General features: G+C 35.0%; 1 protein-coding gene across 1 annotated transcript in view; it reads left to right on the top strand.

Annotated features, from left to right (window-relative positions):
* Positions 1-22,207, top strand: part of MMRN1 (multimerin 1) — a 75,327-nt gene that overhangs the window by 40,193 nt on the left and 12,927 nt on the right. Inside the window, exons 5-7 of the mRNA XM_032239595.1 lie at positions 4,660-4,764; positions 9,192-9,365; positions 16,265-18,253. Of these exons, the coding sequence (XP_032095486.1) occupies positions 4,660-4,764; positions 9,192-9,365; positions 16,265-18,253 (2,268 nt within the window). The remainder of the gene's footprint in view (positions 1-4,659; positions 4,765-9,191; positions 9,366-16,264; positions 18,254-22,207) is intronic.

The following is a 22,207-nucleotide window of genomic DNA, read 5'->3' as shown; positions in this document are numbered from 1 at the left end:
AATTCTCCTGCCTCAGCCTCCTGAGTAGCTGGGATTACAAGCACGTCCCACCATGCCCAGCTAATTTTTTGTATTTTTTTAGTAGTAGAGACGGGGTTTCACCATGTTGACCAGGATGGTCTCGATCTCTTGACCTCGTGATGCACCCGCCTCGGCCTCCCAAAGTGCTGGGATTACAGGCCTGAGACACCGCGCCCGGCAGATTTCAAGTCTTTACTTGATAACACATTATAGTTTCAGTCAGAAATATTTGAATGCAGTAAGTTTTAGTGCCAAAATTTTTAAAAAACAGACGTCTATCTAGTTTTGCCTGAAACTCCTGGTTTACTTTTTCACTATTAGTGCACTGGCTTCACTTGTCTAAAAAATTTAATTTTCACATATACAAATTTCATGGAGATTTTCTTTCTCGATTGTTCATATGTATTACTACATTACTAATGTAGTATTAAAGATGTTTCTCCTCCTAATTTACTGAGATTTAAAAAAATTAACTGCTTTAAAATTATTGACTTTTACATCTTAGGAAAATTGTGAAAATGTTTGTATAAGAAAGTCCAAGTTTCATTAATAATATTTTTTAATTTTATTAAGTTGACTTTTACGTGTTCTAAGAAGTTGTTTTACAAAAAGTAGTATCACAAAACTGATTTGAAATGACATTCCTAGGTCAGAATTATATTAGGTAAGTTCTATAATATTTTTCTTTTCTAAAATGCTTTATTATTTTAAATAAGAAATAATTTAAAATTCTGATTTTTTCTAAATATTTTATTTATTTTGTGGGCACTTTATTAACATTATCTGATAAAGTATTTTTAAGTTATTTACTTCAATCGATTTCATTGAAAATTTTTATTATTAGGAATACTTATTTCATTAGACTAATTTCATAACATTCTTTAATATTTTCATGATTCATGATTGCAAATAATCTTTAACATAATAGGTAAATGCCATTATGAAAAATGAATCTAGTAATTTTAATTTTATATTATACCAACTTGTAGCATTGTTTGAATCCAACATTTACCTAGCAAGAAAAAATAATCCACCAATATTGAAAATCAAGTTGATTTTCATTCAAGTAATTTAACTTATTTATTGTATATTGAATTTACCTTTTAAAATGATTTGGTATTATTTAGATATTGTACATATTAAAAGGTGTTCTAGACTAACTGAGTTTGGCACAGTATCATTAGCTAATTTAGGGCTAGGTTCCTAAGTGATAAAATTTTCATTTTGTAGTCAGATTCAAAAAATTCATACTCATGATACCTGAAACTAATGCTTTCAAAATTTCGTTAAACTTATGTCTCTTTTTCAGTGTTTTCAATAATTTTATAAACTTCTGGACTATAGTTATCAAATAACTATGCAATCAGAACAATTAGCACTTACTAATAAGTAAAATAAATTGAGCACCAAACAATTTGGAAGTTCTAGCAAATACATAAATCATGAGTAATGATAAACTATTCATTCTCCTAAAACACTGACTGTTTCACAAAATCTGCACACTGCCTGACTTGGTTCCAACAAAACACTGATTTTGAAAAATAGTTTTCAGATGTTGCCACAGTAGGAATTCCATTCATCACATATCCTACAAAGTACATCCTTTATCAGGTAACCATGATTAGCTTGTAATTAGTTAATATTATAATTTGTATAACTAAGCTTTTCAGTTCTTGGACTTCAGCATTATGTATTTGCCAACAGTTGTGGCTTTATTATATTTCAATATTTTAACAATTGGCCAACCACATTGCTACATACTGGCGAAACACAATCATGGAGCTGGGGAATGTGCAATGTTGCTAGATGGGAGTAAGGAGCAACAGTCTGGCTTTTGAGTGGAAAGCAATTTTATTTCTGAGACATTCTAAAATTGTCATTGGGCTGTAGATTTGATTGCTGTGAAGGCAGCACAAACACTCTTCATATGCTTCCATGCTTAGCAGTGCCTCGTTAGGGAATCTTGTGTTATAACAATAGAAAGAATGGCAATATCTACATAAGGAAATCAGGAAGCTGTGAAAGGCACCTTCCACCCCCATCTCACTTCACTTACTCTTAAGGAATGGTATAAGACTCAAGGTTTTCAATTCTCAGAATTTAATAAATCGTGTCTTCCACATATGCCTTTGTTATGAACAGGAATGCTATTTAAAGACTATGAAGATCGGCTTCTGGATTGGAATTTTACTATTAACGTATCTAGTATTTTCTGCATTATACAATGAATTTACCTCTTAGAAATAGAAAGCTTAGCAATTTGTTCTAAATTAGTGTTTGTAACCAGGGACATGCATAGAGAAATCAAGTGTAGAGTTTTTTACAAAAAAAAAATACACACATACACCATTCCCCAAAATAGATCTACTGAATGAGAATCTCAGTTGAGAGAGTGAAAAAAACATGGACACTTAATGTTTCAAAGTCTATAGGAACTTCTGATTTCCATCCATGAGGAAAAAAACAAAATAAAATGGTATTCTAATGGGATGTAAAGAAATATGTGTTATAATAAAAGTTAATGATAGAAAAGGAAATTTGAATAGTAACCCTATTTGTATGCCACAAAACAATATTATCTTTCCTTTTACTATAATTCTGCTTCCCTTCCTTACAAAATGTCCAGTCCACTGAGTTGTGTTACTACCTGCAAATGCACCAGCTTTTTTTGTTCCTGTGATTTAGCCAAAAAGATAAGCAGCAAATAAATGGAAAGATCATTGTTCATCCTGTTAAATCCACATGTTCTTACCGCTACAAATACTTGCAAGTTTGTATCCTGAACATTCATATTTAAATTAGTAGGTCTAAGGTGGGTCTCTAGAAGTTCTACCTCCAATAGTTTCCGGGTGATGCTCATGCTGCTGATTAAGGGACTTCAGTTTCAGAACCATCGCTTTACTCTCTAGTTACACTCTTGGATGGATTTACACGTAAGCTGCCAGAATAAAATGCTTTATTACGCCTTTCAAGGAGGAATCATGATAAAAATTTGTGCAACGATTAAATGGTTGTATGTGTATGAATTAATTTAAATTTACACCTATAATGACCTTATTGCTAGGTCTTAGAAGAAGATTTACACTTTTCCCCACCCACTCCAGCCCCTAAATAATTACACTTTTCTCCAAGCTGCAGATTGTCTTTGTCGACACATAAGTCAACAATTACACAGGACTTTATAGAATACAGTGGACGAAATGAACATAAAAAGGAAATAGCATCAAAACAAAAATCTTGGACATGAAAGGAAATTCATTAATTTAGCTCAATGCCCTGAAGAATAAAAAATGAAAAATTCAGTCGAACAATAGAGACTCACCCAAATTAATGCCAAATATACTTCCTGTGGAGTGGAGAAGCTTAAGTATTATAGTCACGGCTGCATATGGCTTAGGGAGCATAATTAACATGTGCTAGAGGTGTAAAGTCTCATTGGTTCCTAAATTCACATGGGAAGAAGCACAGCAAGACAAAAAATATTTGTTTCTCATGTCTGACATGCAGACTTCAATGGGTAAATTTGTTCATTAGAAGTCTGTAAAGACATAGATTATTTGATGCTCTCAATATTTTATTTATTATTTTTATTTCATTCATTTATTTGTTTATTTATTTTGGCGGAGTCCTGCTCTGTTGCCCAGGCTGGAGTGCAACGACATGATCTTGGCTCACTGCAACCTCTGCCTCCCAGGTTCAAACAATTCTCCTGACTCAGCCTCCTGAGTAGCTGGGATTATAGGCACCCGCCACCACTCCCAACTAATTTTTGTATTTTTAGTAGAGACACAGTTTCACTATGTTGGCCATGCTGGTCTCGAGCTCCCGACCTCAAGTCATCCGACCACCTCAGACTCCCAAAGTGCTGGGACTACAGGTGTGAGCTACCTGGCCTGCTCTCAATGTTTTAAATAGATAATTTCTCTAAATTATTTTTCTCAATGAAAAACTACATTGCCACTAAAATCTTACTTAATTCATGGGAAATATTACTTGATTCATGTTAAATTCTTCAACAGAGTAGATTTCTTTTACAAGAATTTCTACTTTCTGAAATTTCACTGACTTTGCCAGTTGATTCTCTTGAAATGTACCTGCAATAGTTTACTTTCATTTTTAGCCCAGTTTGAGACTATAAAAATCTGGAAACAATCCATTTTAGTGGCGCTATTAATCAAACAGCTATTTTTATTTTAGTAAGGAACCTGTAGCTCTCCCTTTTTTCCAAACAGACACCAGTTGGAAATTGCCTTGTTAAATAATCAGCCCTTGTGGCAGTCCACTTACAAAGCTGCTATAGCTTTTAACACAGCGGATTTTAAAATCCCCTCAATTATGCAGGCAGCTTACATCTGCTAGTTTACACAGCTCCCCCAAATTACCATCCATTTTCATGGAAAGGAGGCCTGAATAATTTTATTTTTTTCCATGCAGAATTGGAGTCCTGCATTTCCCACTCCAATGTGGTGTCACATTGCCCTACGGTTGGGGGTGGAGCAGCTTACTCTGCAATCATCCCTGACCATCATTTGTCAGTACACAGGAAAGTGTACGTCAGCCACATTTTTGCTCAGGGCTGGAATAAATGAGACTGTCCCAGTGCTTAACTCTCTCTCTTCTCTTTCTGCTTCCTTCTAGCCCAGGAACAGCAGCATTTGATACACACCAACCAGGCTGAAAGTCACACAGCTATTGGCAAAGGAGTAGCCGATCAGCAGCAGCAGCAAGACTGTGGTGACCCAGGTCATAGATTGTAATTACTATCATCTCTTAACTCTATTATTGTCAATACTATTTATTACAACTTCCAAACAAGAAATCTCTTAGTTGTCAAATGATTGATGGTGACACATTAACATACTTCTCAGTCTTTTTCTGCTGGTGCCGGATGTTGGGAGAAATTGTGGATGAACTATAATAGGTTCCCAGACTGAAAAGACCACATATAATTATTGAAGCTCTGTGTGCAAACACAGAAGGAGTGAAAATGCTGTGATACTAGGTTGTAAAGAAATCACAGGATTCCAAAATAAGACCAAACTTTTGTTTTCCAAAGAGTGTCATTATGGAAGATCCTTGACATGGAAGGAACAACTTGTTCTTTTAAAGGGAACTAAGAAGACTCTCTTTCATTCATTGATCACTCAACAGGTGATCAATAAGAAATGGAATTATTACTAAGAATCAACAAGAACCTCCTGCTGATCCAAAGTTGGCATGTCATGTATTTTCTCATCTTTCTAATCATTGTTTGCCATTTCTTTTAAAGCTAAACTTTAGCTCTTAGAAACATAAGGTTGGTTGCTGCCAAAAACATCTACTCACTGTGTTTGACATAGATCTAGTCATACAAAACAAAGCACTCAATCAAGAAATGTGACTTAAAGGGCTGTCTTTAAGAATGCAGCTGACCCAGCACTTTGGGAGGCCGAGGCGGGTGGATCACGAGGTCAAGAGATTGAGACCATCCTGGTCAACATGGTGAAACCCCGTCTCTACTAAAAATACAAAAATTAGCTGGGAATGGTGGCGCGTGCCTGTAATCCCAGCTACTCAGGAGGCTGAGGCAGGAGAATTGCCTGAACCCAGGAGGCGGAGGCTGCGGTGAGCCGAGATCACATCATTGCACTCCAGCCTGGGTAAAAAAAAAAGAATGCAGCTGAATATCCCGTAAAAATTGTATTGTAATTTTTTAAGGGATTGAAATTCAGTATCTTTATAAAAGACCATAAAATTCTTGAATTACTGTAATGCATATGTAAAGGGATAGAGAATATTATTGCTATATAAAGTGATTCAAACTAAATTATGAGTTTCTTAATCTTTGGTTAATGAATACCTGAGTCAACAAGAAAATTCTCAGAACATAGCTACAACTACATACATATATATAGCTGCATATTTTTAATGCTGAGGTATTGAATTTGGAAGTAGGGGATGAGCCATCAGCTCTGTAATTGCGAGAGTTACTTTTTCTGCCCCTTTGTTTCTTTTTGAGAGTGTAACAGGAACTCTTCAGAGTTCCTGTTAATTTTTTTAAAAACACTGAAAATTCTGGGAAAAGTTAAAACATTTTAGAAATCTAAGCTAGTATAATACTCTTTACAAATTTCTACACTTAGTCTTAACATTCAAGTGGCCATTTGCTAAATGAATAGTCTATATTTTCAAATATATTAGTGCAAATTAGTTTATTTGAATTACCTTCAAGCCTATCATGAAATTTAAGTGATTTTAAATATGTATATTTAATTTGTAATTAAAAATTTAAGTGGTTTTAGGCCGGGCACAGTGTCTCACGCCTGTAATACCAGGACTTTGGGAGGCCGAGGCAGTTGGATCACGAGGTCAGGAGATAGAGACCATCCTGGCCAACATGGTGAAACCACGTCTCTACTAAAATACAAAAATTGGCCAGGTGTGGTGGCGTGACCCCATAGTCCCAGGTACTTGGGAGGCTGAGGCAGGGGAATCCCTTGAACCCGGGAGGCGGAGGTTGCAGTTAGCCAAGATCACGCCACTGCACTCCAGCCTGGTGACAAGCAAGACTCTGCTCAAAAAAAAATTTTTTTTAAGTGGTTTTAAATATATATATATCTAATTTTTAATTTTTGTGGGTACATAGTAGGTATATATATTGTTTTGATACAGGCACACAATGTATAATAATCACATCATGGAAAATGAGTTATCCATCCCCTTAAGCATCTATCCTTTCTGTTACAAACAATCCAATTATATCCTCTTAGCTATTTTAAAATGTGTAATTAAACTATTATTGACTATAGTCACCACATTGTGCTATTAAATAGTAGGTCTTATTCATTCTTTCTTTTGCTATCCTTTTTTATTATTTATTTATTTACGTTTTTAGAGGCAGAGTCTCGCTGTGTCATCCAGGCAGGAGTGCAGTGGAGTGATCACACGTCACTGCAGTCTTCGTCTCCAGAGCTCAACCAATCCTCCTATTTCAGCTGCCCAAGCAGCTAGGACTACACATGTGTGCCACCATGCCTGGAATTTTTTTTTTTTCTATAGAGACAAGGTTTATCTGTGTTGCCCAGGCTAGTCTTGAACTTCTGGGCCAAAGCAATTCACCTGCCTCAGCCTGTAGTCCCAAAGTCCTGGGACTACAGACATGAGCCACTGTGTCCAGGCTCTAAACATTTTTTTGTGCCCATTAACCATCCCCACCTCACTCCCATCAGCCATTATCCTTCCTAGACTCTAATAACCGTCTTTCTACTCTGTATCTCCTTGAGTTCAAATGTTTTGATGTTTAGATCCCACAAATAAGTGAGAACACGCAATGTTTGTCATTATTTGCCTGTCTTATTTCCCTTAGCATAATGATCTCCAGTTCCATCCATGTTGTTGCTTTCCTTGATATGGCTGAATAATACTCCATTGTGCATATATGCCACATTTTCTTTATCCATTTATCTGTTGATGGTCATGTATGTTTCTTCCACATATATGCAGCTATTGTGAATAGTGCTGCATATATACATGGGAGGACAGATATCTCTTGGATATACTGATTTTCTTTCTTTTGTGTATATACCTATTAGTGGGATTGCTAGATCATATGGTAGCTCTATTTTTAGTTTTTTTGAGGAACCTCCAAACTGTTCTACATAGTGGTTGTATTAATTTACATTCCTACCAACAGTGTATGAGGTTCCCCTTTCTCCATATCCTCACCAGCATTTGTTATTGCCTGTCTTTTGGATATAAGCCATTTTAACTGGGGTGACATAAGATTGCACAATAGTTTTGGTTTGAGTTTCTCTGATGATCAGTGATGTTAAGCACCTTTTTATATGCCTGTTAGCCATTCGTATGTCTTCTTTTGAAAAATGTCTATTCAAATCTTTTGCCCATTTTTGATTGGATTATCAGATTTTTAATAGGGTTGTTTGGCTTCTTATATATTTTGATTATTAATCCCTTGTCAGATGGGTGGTTTGAAAACATTTTCTCCCAATCTGTGGGTTGTATCTTGACTTTGTTGGTTGTAAACTTTGCTGTGTAGAAACATTTTAACTTGATATGATCCCATTTGTCTATTTTTTTGCTTTGAGTTCCTGTGGTTGTGGGGTATTACTCAAGAAAATTTTGCCCAGACTAATGTCCTAGAGACTTTTCCCAATATTTATTATAGTAGTTTCATGTTTTGAGGTCTTAGATTTCAATAGATAATCCCTTTTTATTTGATTTTTGTGCATGGCAAGAGATAGAGGTCCAGAGTCATTCTTCTGCATATGGACATCCAATTTCCCCAGCACCGTTTTTTAAAGAGACTGTCTTTTCCCCCAGTGTATGGTCTTGGCACCTTTGTTGAAAATGAGTTCTCTGTAGGTATGTGGATTAGTTTCTGGGTTCTCTATTCTGTTCCATTGGTCTATGTGTCTGTTTTTATGCCAGGACCATGCTGTTTTGGTTACTATAGCTCTATATTATAATTTGAAGTTAGGTAGAATGATTCCTCCAGTTGTTCCTTTATGCTCTTTTTGCTTAAGTAAGCTTTGGTTATTCTGGGTCTTTTGTTCCATATAAATTTTAGGTTTTTTTTTTTTTTTGTACTTCATTTCTGTGAAGAATGTCATTAGGGTTTTGATAAGGATTGCATTGAATCTGTAGGTTGCTTTTAATAGTATGAACATTTTAACAATATTTATTCTTCCAATCTATGAACATGGCATATCTTCAATTTCTTTCATTAGTGTTTTGTAGTTTTCATTATAGTGACCTTCCACTTTTTTGGTTAAGAAGTTTCACTTCTTTGGTTAATTGAATTCTTAGGTATTTAACTTTATGTGTGGCTATTGTAAATGAGATTACTTTTTTTGTTTGTTTGTTTCTTTCTCAGATTATTCGCTGTTGGTATATAAAAATGAAACTGAGTTTTTTATGTTGGTTTTGTATCCTGCAAACAAGGATAATTTGACTTCTTCCTTTCTAATTTGAATGCCCTTTATTTCTTTGTCTTGTCTGATGGCTCTAGCTAGAGCTGCTAGTGCTCTGTTGAAAAAGAGTGGTGAAAGTGGGAATCCTTGTTGTGCTCTAGATTGTAGAAGAAAGGGTTTTCGTTTTTCTCCATTCAATATGATTCTAACTATGGGACACAATATATTTTTAATGGTCTCAATTTTCTCTTCTGTATGCAGAAGTGATGCAGAAAATGACTGACCAGGTGAACTACCAGGCAATGAAACTGACTCTCCTGCAGAAGAAAATTGACAATATTTCTTTGACCGTGAATGATGTAAGGAACACTTACTCTTCCCTAGAAGAAAAAGTCAGTGAAGATAAAGACAGAGAATTTCAATCTTTCCTAAAAGGTAAAAATAAAATAAAACAAATTATTCATTCAGTTAACACAGGAAGAAAATGATTCATTTTTTTCTTTTCTTATATCACTTTGGGATCTTTGCTTTAGTTTGGGTGGTGTGGAAATCTAAGACAGATATTTTTAGAAGGAGATATAAAATCACTAAACTTCTGAAATAATTTGAAATATCTACATTTTAGTAAATATACTCAAGTCTTTGAATATTCCATTTGGTTGATAAACATAATGTATCTAATTATAGCCTAACTTGTATTTATTTATAGTTAAAGTGAGTCATATTAATTTATTTCCATTGTGTTATCCACTTCAAGAATAAAGATACGGTTAGGGTACCAAGACAGCTAGATGCATGGTTGTCTCAATACTATTGACAGAGACATTGAGGATAAATCTGAAGTGCATTATTATCCCCCCAATTGTCTAGGTTATGGTGTAAAATCAATGAAATATATCCTAAAACATTCCAGTTATTATTACTATTAAAGAATAATAATTTATGTATATGAACAGGCTTTGTCTGAATTTTGTGCTCTTAAAACAGTGGACTTAAAAGCAAGCCATGTTTCTTTCTGGAGGCCCTACAGGATAATCTATTTCCTGCTAATCCAAGTTGTTGGCAGAATTCATTTTCTTGCAGTTGTAGGACTGAGGCCCCTGTTTTCTTGAAGTCTGTAAACTGAGGTCCATTCCTAGCTTCTAGAAGCCACTGCATTTCTTGACTCATCATCGTCTTTCATCTTTAAAGCCAGCTACATTGTCTTGAGTTCTCCCTGCATCTTTCTGACCATGTAACTCGATTGGACCCACTTGGATATAATCAGAAAAATCTCCCAATCTCAAGGTGCTTAACTTTAATCACATTTTCCAAGTCCCTCTTGCCATGTAAGGTAGCATATTCACAGGTACAGGGAATTAGCATACGGACACCTTGGGGGAAAGGGATATGTATTATTCTGCCTACCACAGAGATTTATGCATAATGAGTAATTGCTATGACAGTGTTATACACAGGATACAATGGGACTACCTGAGACTTGAGACAAATCCAATTTAAGGGGACCAGGGAAAGTGTCTAGAAAGGGAAACCATCTCAATTGATGTTAACCAGGTAAAAGAATTTCCGGTAGGGCAAGGATGTTCCAGGCATGCAGTTTGGTTCCTGGGAGTGTCCCAGATGGATTTATTGTATGAAACTTGTCTGTTTGCAAGTTTCAGGATTACTGGATTTCTTTTCCTTTGCTTTATTTACTAAAAAAACACAATGTACAACCCAATTTTTATCATTCATCAGTTATTTTTCTCTATTGTGGCTGTCAGATTAAAAAAAGATAAATAGGTGGATATTTAATATATCATCTACCAGTACAGATACTTACATAGCCCAACAACAATTATGATTTTTTTAATCATATAAATAATTGCTGCTACTTAGCCACTAAGAGCAAGACTCTGTCCTACATATCTGGTATGGCCCAAACTTACCAATGCTAAGCATGAGAAGGAAATATTTTCCCCCCCCGAAGTGGTAGCATGAGAAAGAAGTCAAATAGAAACAGTATGTAATTGACTATAACCATCAGAATGAGATTTGTTTAGCAAGACTTGGCTCTCATGACCTAAGAGAATTAGCCTGTCAAAGGTTTTTTGTGACCTACCAAACTACTACAAATAATCTGGCACTGACATAGGAGAAAAATCACACACTCACGGCAACAGCAACAATAATGAAACTCCCTTCTCAATAAGAGACATTAATTGTGTACTGAGCACAGTCATTAATTATAAAAACCAGAGGGCTTGTAGTTAATGAATATTCTTACAGGAAAAAAAAACCAAACCCACCCCCAAGGTGCTGTGCTTGCCTAGCAAAAGCACAGCTTCTTCCCTTGTTTACTTCACTTCCAAGGTGAAAAACACTTCTTAATCTGCCAGTAGCCATAGAAACTGTTGAGAATCAAATGTCTCAACTCCTTAAGAGGAGGTGGATACCTTAAGATGTACCTAAATGTTATTAAAAGGCCATACATTCCCAGTCACAGAAGGGGCATGCCAAGGTATCTGATATCAAATATATCTGTTAAGTCACTGAGTGTAATATACTTTTTAAAATGTGGAAGCGTATCAGTTGTAGGAAACAGAATCAAATAGAATAAAAATGATGTGCCCACTCAGATATTGACATAAAGCACTTTGACATGTTCTTGCAAAATCAGATTCTTGCACAGATGCTTGTTTAGTAACAAATTGTAGAAATGTTATCTGAAAAGCTTCTTATCCCACAACACATTTTTAAGCTAATAATCTGTTTAATACCTTTTCAGATATTGCTGTGATTTTACATTTTCTTCAATGTATTTTTCCATAAAACTGTTAAAGTACAACAGCTAAAGTAATTCATATTATTCATTTTCATTGTTTTTCCCCCAATTATGTTTATCAAGATTTTTCACTGAGTTTTATCTATCTGCAGGGTTTTTGCCTATTGTTATTCTTATTACGACTTTCAAGTCATGTAGTTTTTTGTTTGCCGAAGTTAAACATTGATTGTCATTGTCATAACTAATAAATTCAATAAAGCTTAAATTTTATTATTCCTTTTCAGTCTTAAAAAACTGTAAGGTTATAAATTTAAAGAAGATCTAATCTGAATGTTAAATATTTTATTATATCATCAAGTTCTTGATACCATGAGAATTAAAGTCATTTTTAACTTATTGGAAATGACTAAATGTTCTTGTAGAAAGAGTAATATTATTATTACAATTGAATAGTACCTTACACTCAATGATACTAACATATTCTATTTTTAAGACCAGAAATCTATTTTTCCAAATTTTTCTTTCTCTGTGTAGCATATAAAACGTACTTAATTAATAATTATTGAATAAATGGGCGACTGGTAAAATGCTAAGCAAAACGTAGAAGTTAAAAACACTTTAAAACCTTTCTGGTGTGATTATCTATGTTATTTGATACAAAAGCTAGAACTATTTTTGTATAATTTATCTTAATTGTGGCTAGTCTTTTCTAATTCATTTAGCCTTTCCTTAGTACTTTAATGCTGTGTGTCATTGATTATTATTCCATATTTCATGTTTTGTTTTCTTTTTTCCATTACATACAAATTGATCTTCAGACTTTTAAACTTATTTTGGTTTCCACTAAGTTTATAAAAAGTAAAATAAAATATATTTTCCATTTTTTTTTAATCTGGCAACATTGATCTTTAGGGTGTAGGATTTCCAGAGAAATGTTTATCCATCTAAATTGTCAAATTTCCTGCTTTGTCTTTGTACAAGATTGTCAATATCAAGGTGCCCAATCAATACATCATTCTATTTTTTTAATAACCACTCTTTCACATATCTTTATGTAAGTCCCTCTTATATGTTAAGTACTTTTAAAAACTTACTTACAAAATAAAGACATGTAGAGTCTATTTTTTTTTAATCCTAGGATGATGTTTCTTGAATAGACTACATAGTAGCCACAACTCATGGCAATATCCTGTTGTACAGATTTTCCTGTCTAAAATGATTTGCATTACGTTGCAGGTATTTTACTTTACAGTCATTGATTATTGTATTTGTCCATTTTCATATTGCTATAAAGAAATACCTGAGATGGGGTAATATATATTATAATTTATATTAATTAGAAGAGATTTAACGGACTCACAGTTCCAAATGGCTAGGGAGGCCTCACAATCATTGTGAAGGGCAAAGGAGGAGCAAAGCCATGTCTGACATGATGACAGGCAGAAGAGTGTGTGCAGGGGAGCTGCCCTTTATAAAACCATCAGATCTTGTGAAACTTATTCCCCATCATGAGAACAGCATGGAAAAAACCCATCCCCATGATTCAACTACCTCTGACTGGGTCCCTCCCACGACTCATGGGTATTTTGGAAGCTATAATTCAAGATGAGATTTGGGTTGGGAGACAGCCAAACCATATTATTCCATTCCTGGCCTCTTCCAAATCTCATGTCCTCACATTTTAAAATCAAGCATGCCTTCCCAACAGTCCCCCAAAGTCTTAATTCATTTCAGCATTAACTCAAAAATCCACAGTCTCATCTGAGACAAGGCAAGTTCCTTCCACCTATGCACCGGTAAAATCAAAAGCAAGTTATTCACTTTCAAGATACAATGGGGGTATAGGCATTGGGTAAATGAACCCATTCCAAATGGGAGAAATTGGCCAAAACAAAGGGGCTACAGGCCTCATGCAGCTCTAAAATCCAGTGGGGCAGTTAAATCTTAAAGCTCTGAAATGATCTCCTTTGACTCCATATCTCACATCCAGGTCACACTGATGCAAAAGGTGAGTCCCCATGGACATGGGAAGCTCCAACTCTGTGGCCTTGCAGGGTACAGCCCCCCTCCCAGCTGCTTTCATGGGCTGGTGTTGAGTGTCTGTGGCTTTTCCTCATGCACAGTGTAAGCTGTCAGTTGATCTGTCATTCGGGTCTGCAGGACGGTGGCCCTCTTCTCACAGCTCCACTAGGCAGTGTCCAAGTGGATACTCTACATGAGGGCTCCTACCCCACATTTCCCTTCTGCACTGCCCTAGCAGAGATGCTCTATGAAAGCTCTGCCCCGCAGCACACCTCTGCCTGGATATCCATATGTTTCCATGTAGTCTCTGAAATCTAGGAGGAGGTTCCCAAACCTCAATTCTTGACTTCTGTGCACCTGTAAGATCAACACCATGGGTAAGCCACCAAGGCTTGGGGCTTGCACCCTCTGAAGCAATGGCCTGAGCTGAAAATTGTTCCCTTTTAGCCATGGCTGGGACACCAAGCACCAAGTTCCAAAAAAGCGCAAAGCAGCAAGGCTCCCATGAAACCATTTTTTCCTCCTAGACTTCCCAGTATGTGATGTGAGGCACTGCTGTGAAGACTTCTGATGTGCCCTGGAGACATTTTCTCCATTGTATTGGCAATTAACATTTGTCTCCTTTTTACTTATGCAAATTTCTTCTGCCAGCTTGAATTTCTTCTCAGAAAATGGGTCTTTTTTTTCTATTGCATCATCAGACTGCAAAGTTTTTAACTTTTATGTTCTGCTTCCCTTTTAAATATAAGCTCCAATTCCAAGCCATGTCTTTGTGAATTAATAAAAGTGAATGCTTTTAAGAGTACCTAAGTGACATCTTGAACTCTTTGCTGCTTAGACGTTTCTTCTGCCAGATATCCTAAATCATTTCTCTCAAGTTCAAAGTTCCACAGATCTCTAGGCCTGGGGCAAAATGCCACCAGTCTCTTTGCTAAAGCATATCAAGAATCACCTTTGCTCCAATCCCCAATATATTCCTCATCTCCATCTGAGACCACCTCAGCCTTGACATTTTGGTCAAAACCATTCAACAAGTCTCCAGGAAGCCCCAAACTTTGACATCTTTCTGCCTTCTTCTGAGCCCTCCAAATTGTTCCCACCTCTCCCTGTTACCCAGTTCCAAAGTTGCTTCCACATTTTCGGATATCTTAATAGCAGTAACCCACTCTAATGATAACCATACCCCACTCTACTGGTAATAACTATATTAGTCCATTTTTATACTGCCATGAAGAAATACCTAAGACTGGATAATTTATAAAGAAAAAGAGGTTTAATGGAGTCACAGTTCCACATGACTGGGGGAGCTTCACAATCGTGGCAGAAGGGGAAGGGAGAACAAAGCCATGTCTTACACGGTGGCAAGAAAGAAAGTACATGCAGGGGAACTGCCTTTTATAAAACCATCAGATCTTGTGAGAACTCATTCACTATCATGAGAACAGCATGGGGAAAACCTACCCTCATGATTCAATTACCTCCACTGGGTCCCTCCCACAACATGTGGGGATTATGGGAGGTACGACTCAAGATGAGATTTGGGAGGGAACACAGCCAAACCATATTAATTATATTTTGAATTTGAATGGACATATCTTCGATTTATGTGTACTTCATCACTAGATAGTATAAATATATCTAGTGTATATATTTTTTTCAGTTTTCTGTCTTTGTATGCAAAAGGTTTCTTTTTACATTTTTAGTCATTTTCTATTTTAAACAATTATGAATAGTAATAGTTGTGAATAGTCCAGTACACTTTTCCTGTTCCTTTTTTTAGTGTTACATTTAGAGACTACTGCAATTATGGCTTATGATTAATCCATGTATTCTAACATTTGAGTTAGTACTATGCGTTTCACTACTTGCAAGTTTTCTCCTCTCTTTTTGTTAAAAATTAATGTCATACTATGATAAAATGTCAGATGAATCTTGAATTCCTATTTTCATTGGTGGAAGACTTAATTTTGAAATTATGAAACCTCATTATTGTTATTTTATTGTTATTATAAACCACTATTAAATCTTATGAATATTACTTCATTTTTCTTCATTTGAGAATCTCATTAAGGTTTTTCTCTGCAGTCAATTTATTAGCTCTTATAAGCTCATAGCATAAGCTCTGAAATCTAATTACTAGAAACCTAATAATATAGTCATGAGCTAACACCAGGTATTATTTACTAAGGCAGAAAGTCCAAAGCCATTTATTTTCGTACAAAACTAAAACTAGACCTAAAATTATTGCACACAAGGATGTATTGCTGAAGTCAGTAGCAGTTCCCTCATGTCTTTTGTCCAAAGAACCTTACTTAGTTTTGTGGTTCTAGTATGTTCTGCAAGTGATGTCTCCTCTCAGATTTATTATTTAAGGAATTGATCACCTTTTATAAATTGCAATCATTTAAAAAATTATATAAGTAAATGTAGTTAAGTAGTATTTTTATTATTACATGTTATTAATGTTTAGTCTTAAACTTATCTTTTTAGAGATGTTTAAAGTCTTATATAATTAAAATTTTGTATTATTTATTATTGCTTTCTTTAGGTCTAAAATCCAAAAGCATTAATGTACTGATAAGAGACATAGTAAAAGAACAATTTAACATTCTTCAAAATGACATGCAAGAGACTGTAGCACAGCTCTTCAAGACTGTATCAAGTATATCAGAGGACCTTGAAAGCACCAGGCAAATAATTCAAAGAGTTAATGAATCTGTGGTTTCAGTAGCAGCCCAGCAAAAGTTTGTTTTAATGCAAGAGAATCGGCCCACTTTGAATGATGTAGTAGATCTAAGGAATCACATTGTAAATGTAAGGCAAGAAATGACTCTTAAATGTGAGAAGCCTATTAAAGAACTAGAAGTAAAGCAGGCTCATTTAGAAGGTGCTCTAGAACAGGAACACTCAAGAAGCATTCAGTATTATGAATCTCTCAATAAAACTCTTTCAAAAATGAAGGAAATACATGAGCAGCTTTTACCGACTGAGCAGATATCAGACCAGAAGAATGTTCCAGCTGCTGAATCAGTCAGCAACAATGTCACTGAGTACATGTCTACTTTACATGAGAATATAAAGAAGCAGAGTTTGATGATGCTGCAAGTGTTTGAAGATTTGCACATTCAAGAAAGCAAGATTAACAATCTCACCATCTCTTTGGAGATGGAGAAAGAGTCTCTCAGAGGTGAATGTAAAGACATGTTATCCAAATGCAGAAATGATTTTAAATTTCAACTTAAGGACACAGAAGAGAGTTTACATGTGTTAAATCAAACATTGGCTGAGGTTATCTTTCCAATGGACAACAAGATGGATAAAATGAGTGAGCAGCTAAATGATTTGACTTATGATATGGAGATCCTTCAACCCTTGCTTGAGCAGGGAGCATCACTCAGACAGGCAGTGATACATGAACAACCAAAGGAAGCAGTAATGACAAGGAAAAGGATAGAAAATCTGACTAGTGCTGTCAATAGTCTAAATTTTATTATCAAAGAACTTACAAAAAGACACAACTTACTTAGAAATGAAGTACAGAGTCGTGATGATGCCTTAGAAAGACGTATCAGTGAATATGCCTTAGAAATGGAAGACGGCCTAAATAAGACAATGACTATTATAAATAATGCCATTGATTTCATTCAAGATAACTATGTCCTAAAAGAGACTTTAAGTACTATTAAAGATAATCATGAGATTCATCATAAATGTACTTCTGATATGGAAACTATTTTGACATTTATTCCTCAGTTCCAACGTCTGAATGATTCTATTCAGATTTTGGTCAACGATAATCAGAGATATAACTTTGTTTTACAAGTTGCCAAGACCCTTGCAGGTATTTCTAGAGATGAGAAACTAAATCAGTCCAACTTCCAAAAGATGTATCAAATGTTCAATGAAACCACTTCCCAAATGAGAAAATACCAGCAAAATATGAGTCATTTTGAAGAAAAAATGCTGTCAGCCATTAAGATTTCCAAAACTTTTGAAACTCGGTTGCAAGACGTTGAGTCTAAAGTTACCCAGACACTCATACCTTATTATATTTCACTTAAAAAAGGCAGTGTGATTACAAATGAGAGAGATCGGGCTCTTCAATTGCAAGTATTAAATTCCAGACTCAAGGCACTGGAAGTAAAATCCATCCATCTTTCAATTAACTTCTCTTTGCTTAACAAAACTCTTCATGAAGTTTTAACAATGTGTCACAATGCTTCTACAAGTGTGTCAGAACTGAATGCTACCATACCTGAGTGGATAAAACGTTCCATGCCAGACATTCAACTTCTTCAGAAAGGTCTGACAGAATTTGTAGAATCAATAATTGAAATAAAAACTCAAGCTGTCCTATCTAATTTAACTTGTTGTATAGATCAGTCGTTGCCTGGTAGTCTGGCAAATGTTGTCAAGTCTCAGAAGCAAGCAAAATCATTGCTGAAGAAAATTAATACACTTAAGAAACCAACAGTAAATCTTACCACTGTCCTGATAGGCCGGACTCAAAGAAACACAGACAACATAATATATCCTGGTAAGTTGTTACTGTTTAACCTCCTTTTTTTTACTTTAATGATATTTAATACATCTGTACCGTTAAGTAAGACCATTAAACATAAAACTACATACTTGAACTTGGGTAGATAGTCAAGTTGTGAAGATCACTGACATATTTAAATCAGAATCTATCTTATGGTATTTTAGGCATCGATACAAAACAAGTATTTCTAGTGTATATTTGGCTATATGTTTTAAAAATTTCTGACTGGCCCTCTATAAAATAATTAAATTTGCTCCTATAGGACAATTTGCTTTGCACAAGTAATTAAACAAAACTATTAGGCAAGGAGATCTTCGATAGACCAGACTTACTCATTTTGGCACATCTGATATGCAATAGGAATTCAGTAAATATCTGTTGAATGATCATCTGACAATGAATGTCCAGAAAATAGATTTGGGTAAATCATAGAACACCTTCGATGCCAAGCTAAGATACTTAGACATGATTTTGTAAAGAGTAGGGTGTCTGAAAATTTGTATCAGTTGATTGGTTGTGGTAAGAGCTGCGGCTCAGAAGCATGAAGCTAGCAATAGTGTGTAGTGTGATTAGAGAGGTGATATTAGGGATGTTATTGAATGAATGTTGTCAAGAGCCATAGAGGAAGCTCTAAGGCAGATGTGAGAAATGTTGGAAAGTTGCCATAAACAGAAACAGATGGAGAGTGTCAAGAAAAATGATTTGAGGAACAGCAAATCTTGATTCTGGTCCTATTAGTGTTAGTAAGTTTCTATGTTAGTTAACAGCACTAGGTAAAGAGTTCATCTCTCTAGTCCTTAGGTTCTTCCTTTTAAGCAATGAGATTGCGATAGGTGATTTGCTGAGGTCCTTAGCAGAGATACGCTGAAGACTGCATCATTGTAAAAACCACGCTGTGTTCACAGCCTTAATGCATGACACTTGGAGAAGAGAGAGACCTAGACTTTTCTGAGGTTTTGAATTTGGGAAAGGAGAGAATAGTGGTACCATTAACAGATGTTGTAAACACCAAGGAAGAAGCATATATTTGGGAAGAAAGAGGAATTGTGTGATGCATATAAATTGCATAATAGTACCTCTGTATGAAATAAATGTTTTACGAATATGTTTGTCACATAACTAATATTGAATAATCTTTTCAAAATAAGAATATTTATTCTTACCAAAAGAAATGGCTGTTTTTCTCATATGAGTCTGCTGTTAAATTACAGCCCATTTGTATAAATTTTGTACTTTATTGCTTTTTAATTGCAAAAGATGATCATTATTCTAACATAATATGACTCTCTATATTTAATGTATGAATGTTTTGATAGTATTAAAAATAACAGAATAACAGAGTTTAATTCTCTCCACTATTTAAATTAGTATATTTATTTATGACTTCCCCAGATTAATCTGACCTAATAGGACTAATTTTACTTCTGTAGGGACATAAAGCAAACTATTTAGACTTCTGTGTTTCCCAGAAAAAGGTAGTATCTCAATATAAGATGTTCTTATAATAACAATTTTGGGAAATATAAGGAGTTGTTTTTTCCATACTACTTCCATTTTTGGTCTTCATGTGGACACTTCATCATGATCTTCAACTAGCTATACAGTATGTGTGACCATACACAAGGCAAGCTGTGTCATTTTTTAAACATATAAGCATACGTACACTATTGTTATAGTAAGTACAAAATTTAAATAGCCTCAAATAAATTGAGGCAAAAACATTTATAAAACATAAGAACTTGCAAACTTTAATAATATAATGAATGCATGTTTATTACCTTATAAAAATTGTTTCTAGATACTTATTGTGATTGACTCAATATTGGGCTCAATAGGCTAATAATAGGAAATAACTCAGCTTTGAGTCTTCTTTTCTAATCATGCTTTGTTAAAATTGATTCCTGTTCCTTTATTTACTGAGAGTAGAATTTTTTATATGGCTGTATAACAAATATAGCTATTAAATAAAAGTTCTTTATTTTATTTCAATAAAGATACCAGTAGTGATGTCAAGGTAATAAAGATATGCTGGCCTAATTCCCATGTGAAAGGTAGATATTCATTTTATGCCAGGCCAGGCCAGCAACATAAATGTGTGGGACCCTTTTAAGTGGGTGCATAGGTTTGCATGACCGTTAAGCCAGCCATGCTTCCGTGGGCCATAGAACTGATGTCATTCACTGGGTAGCTCAGCAGGTAAGGTCTATGAAAGATGATGAAACCCTGCGGACTCAGGCTAAGTTCTCCTGTAAGACTAGAGCAACTGCAGAATAAACTACTTCTTTTGATAGCCTGTTTTATACCGGGGTGGGACACACTGCTTAAATTTGGCTGTTTCATTTCACCTTTGATATTATGTAAGTATCATATAGCCACGTTGCTCTCCCACATAACTCAAGCCAGAAGATTATTTATCATCACCTTATGAATCTCAGAGTCATATTATTCAGATTATACCTGCCATCATTTGCAAAGTAAGTATAGTATATAGAAAGAAAAGCAATATTAACATAGTATTTTAATCTTAATTTTAATAACTGATAACTTATTTTGAAGCCTGATAATATGAATACTGTAATAATATGATATTGGTTACCATTCATTAACATTTACTATATCTCAGACACTGTGCAAATTACTGGTATTCATAACTTTATTTAACAATACCTATCAGGTAAGTATTATTATTTATTCTGAAGATGAGTAAACTGACCCTCAGAAACATTAAGTATCCTGCCTAAGGTCATTCAACTAGTAAGTGATAGAGTTTGGCTTCTGGTCAGCTAGACATAGGGCTCATTCCTCAACCACATGCTCAAAGAGACTGTAGAGTGTGTTCACATGCCTTTCTCTTCTTTCTGTTTCTGTTCCATGCGTCATATGTTTTTCAGTCTGGCCATATCTGAATATTCCATATGGCCAGAGGTGATATTTTTAGGGAGCTTTTCTTGAAGATCCAAATACTGACAACTTTTTTCTGCACATGAGGAAGTAGAAGTGCTACTTTTCAGTTTGGCTTTTCTGGAATATGGCCAGTGGGTACTTATTGACAGTCACCATCAGACAGTCAGAAGGTCTTCCTTTGACTGATGAAAAAGAAGGATAAAATTCAGAATACTCATCCTTGCCACTTCCTTTTGAGCCATTCCTACATTCATTCATGCTAATTCTGATTCCTAGTGGGCCACTGATGATAAGCTATTCTGGTTCAATTGCTAAATATTTGATTTGTTTCTAAACAATATTCTAATAGACACCAAGAGGTTTTTATTTCATCTTTGAAGATTTGTTTGTACAGCAATTGGCAGACTTAACCCACAGAGAGCTTTTGGCTGCTTGCCCTTCCAAGAGCAGCTGAATCCTGCCTTAACACAATGTCAGCAGCTCACTGCGGAGCATGTGCACCTCCTGCTTGTAAAACCACTGACTTTTTATTTCAACCTTTTTCCTAATGTTTACCAATTTAGCTCTCCTTCATAAACCTCTCTTATTAATAATTATTCCTGTACTCGCAAGAAAGATTACTTCCTATAAAACACTTGGTAGAATTTTAAAATGTAATTTTAAATATTATCATTGTTGTGAATATATGCTATTTAAGAGAGAAAAAATAAGGACCTAGTGAATATTTTACTGTCTTATACTACTTTAAAACCATTTCTAAATTTTGTTATTCTGCATAGAGGCAGTTGTGATGACTAATGAGCCCTGAATTTAGAATCAGGACACCAGGGTTCAAGTCCTGCCTAGCAATATATTTATTTGTAATAAGTCATTTATTTTTCTAGACTTTTCTTTCCTCATTTATAAAATCAGAATAACCTACAAAGCTCATCAATTTATTTTCAGAATCAAGGATATAATCTGCAGATAGTGTATTATTATTACTATGTGATGCAATTTTCTTAGCTATATTCAATGTATATGTTTTTATTTTCTCAACATTTT

The sequence above is a fragment of the Sapajus apella genome, unplaced genomic scaffold, assembly GCF_009761245.1.
Source record: "Sapajus apella isolate SASKATOON/1434 unplaced genomic scaffold, GSC_monkey_1.0 scaffold45, whole genome shotgun sequence".
Lineage (NCBI taxonomy): Eukaryota > Metazoa > Chordata > Mammalia > Primates > Cebidae > Sapajus > Sapajus apella.
This window is presented reverse-complemented; position numbering and strand designations above follow the sequence as displayed.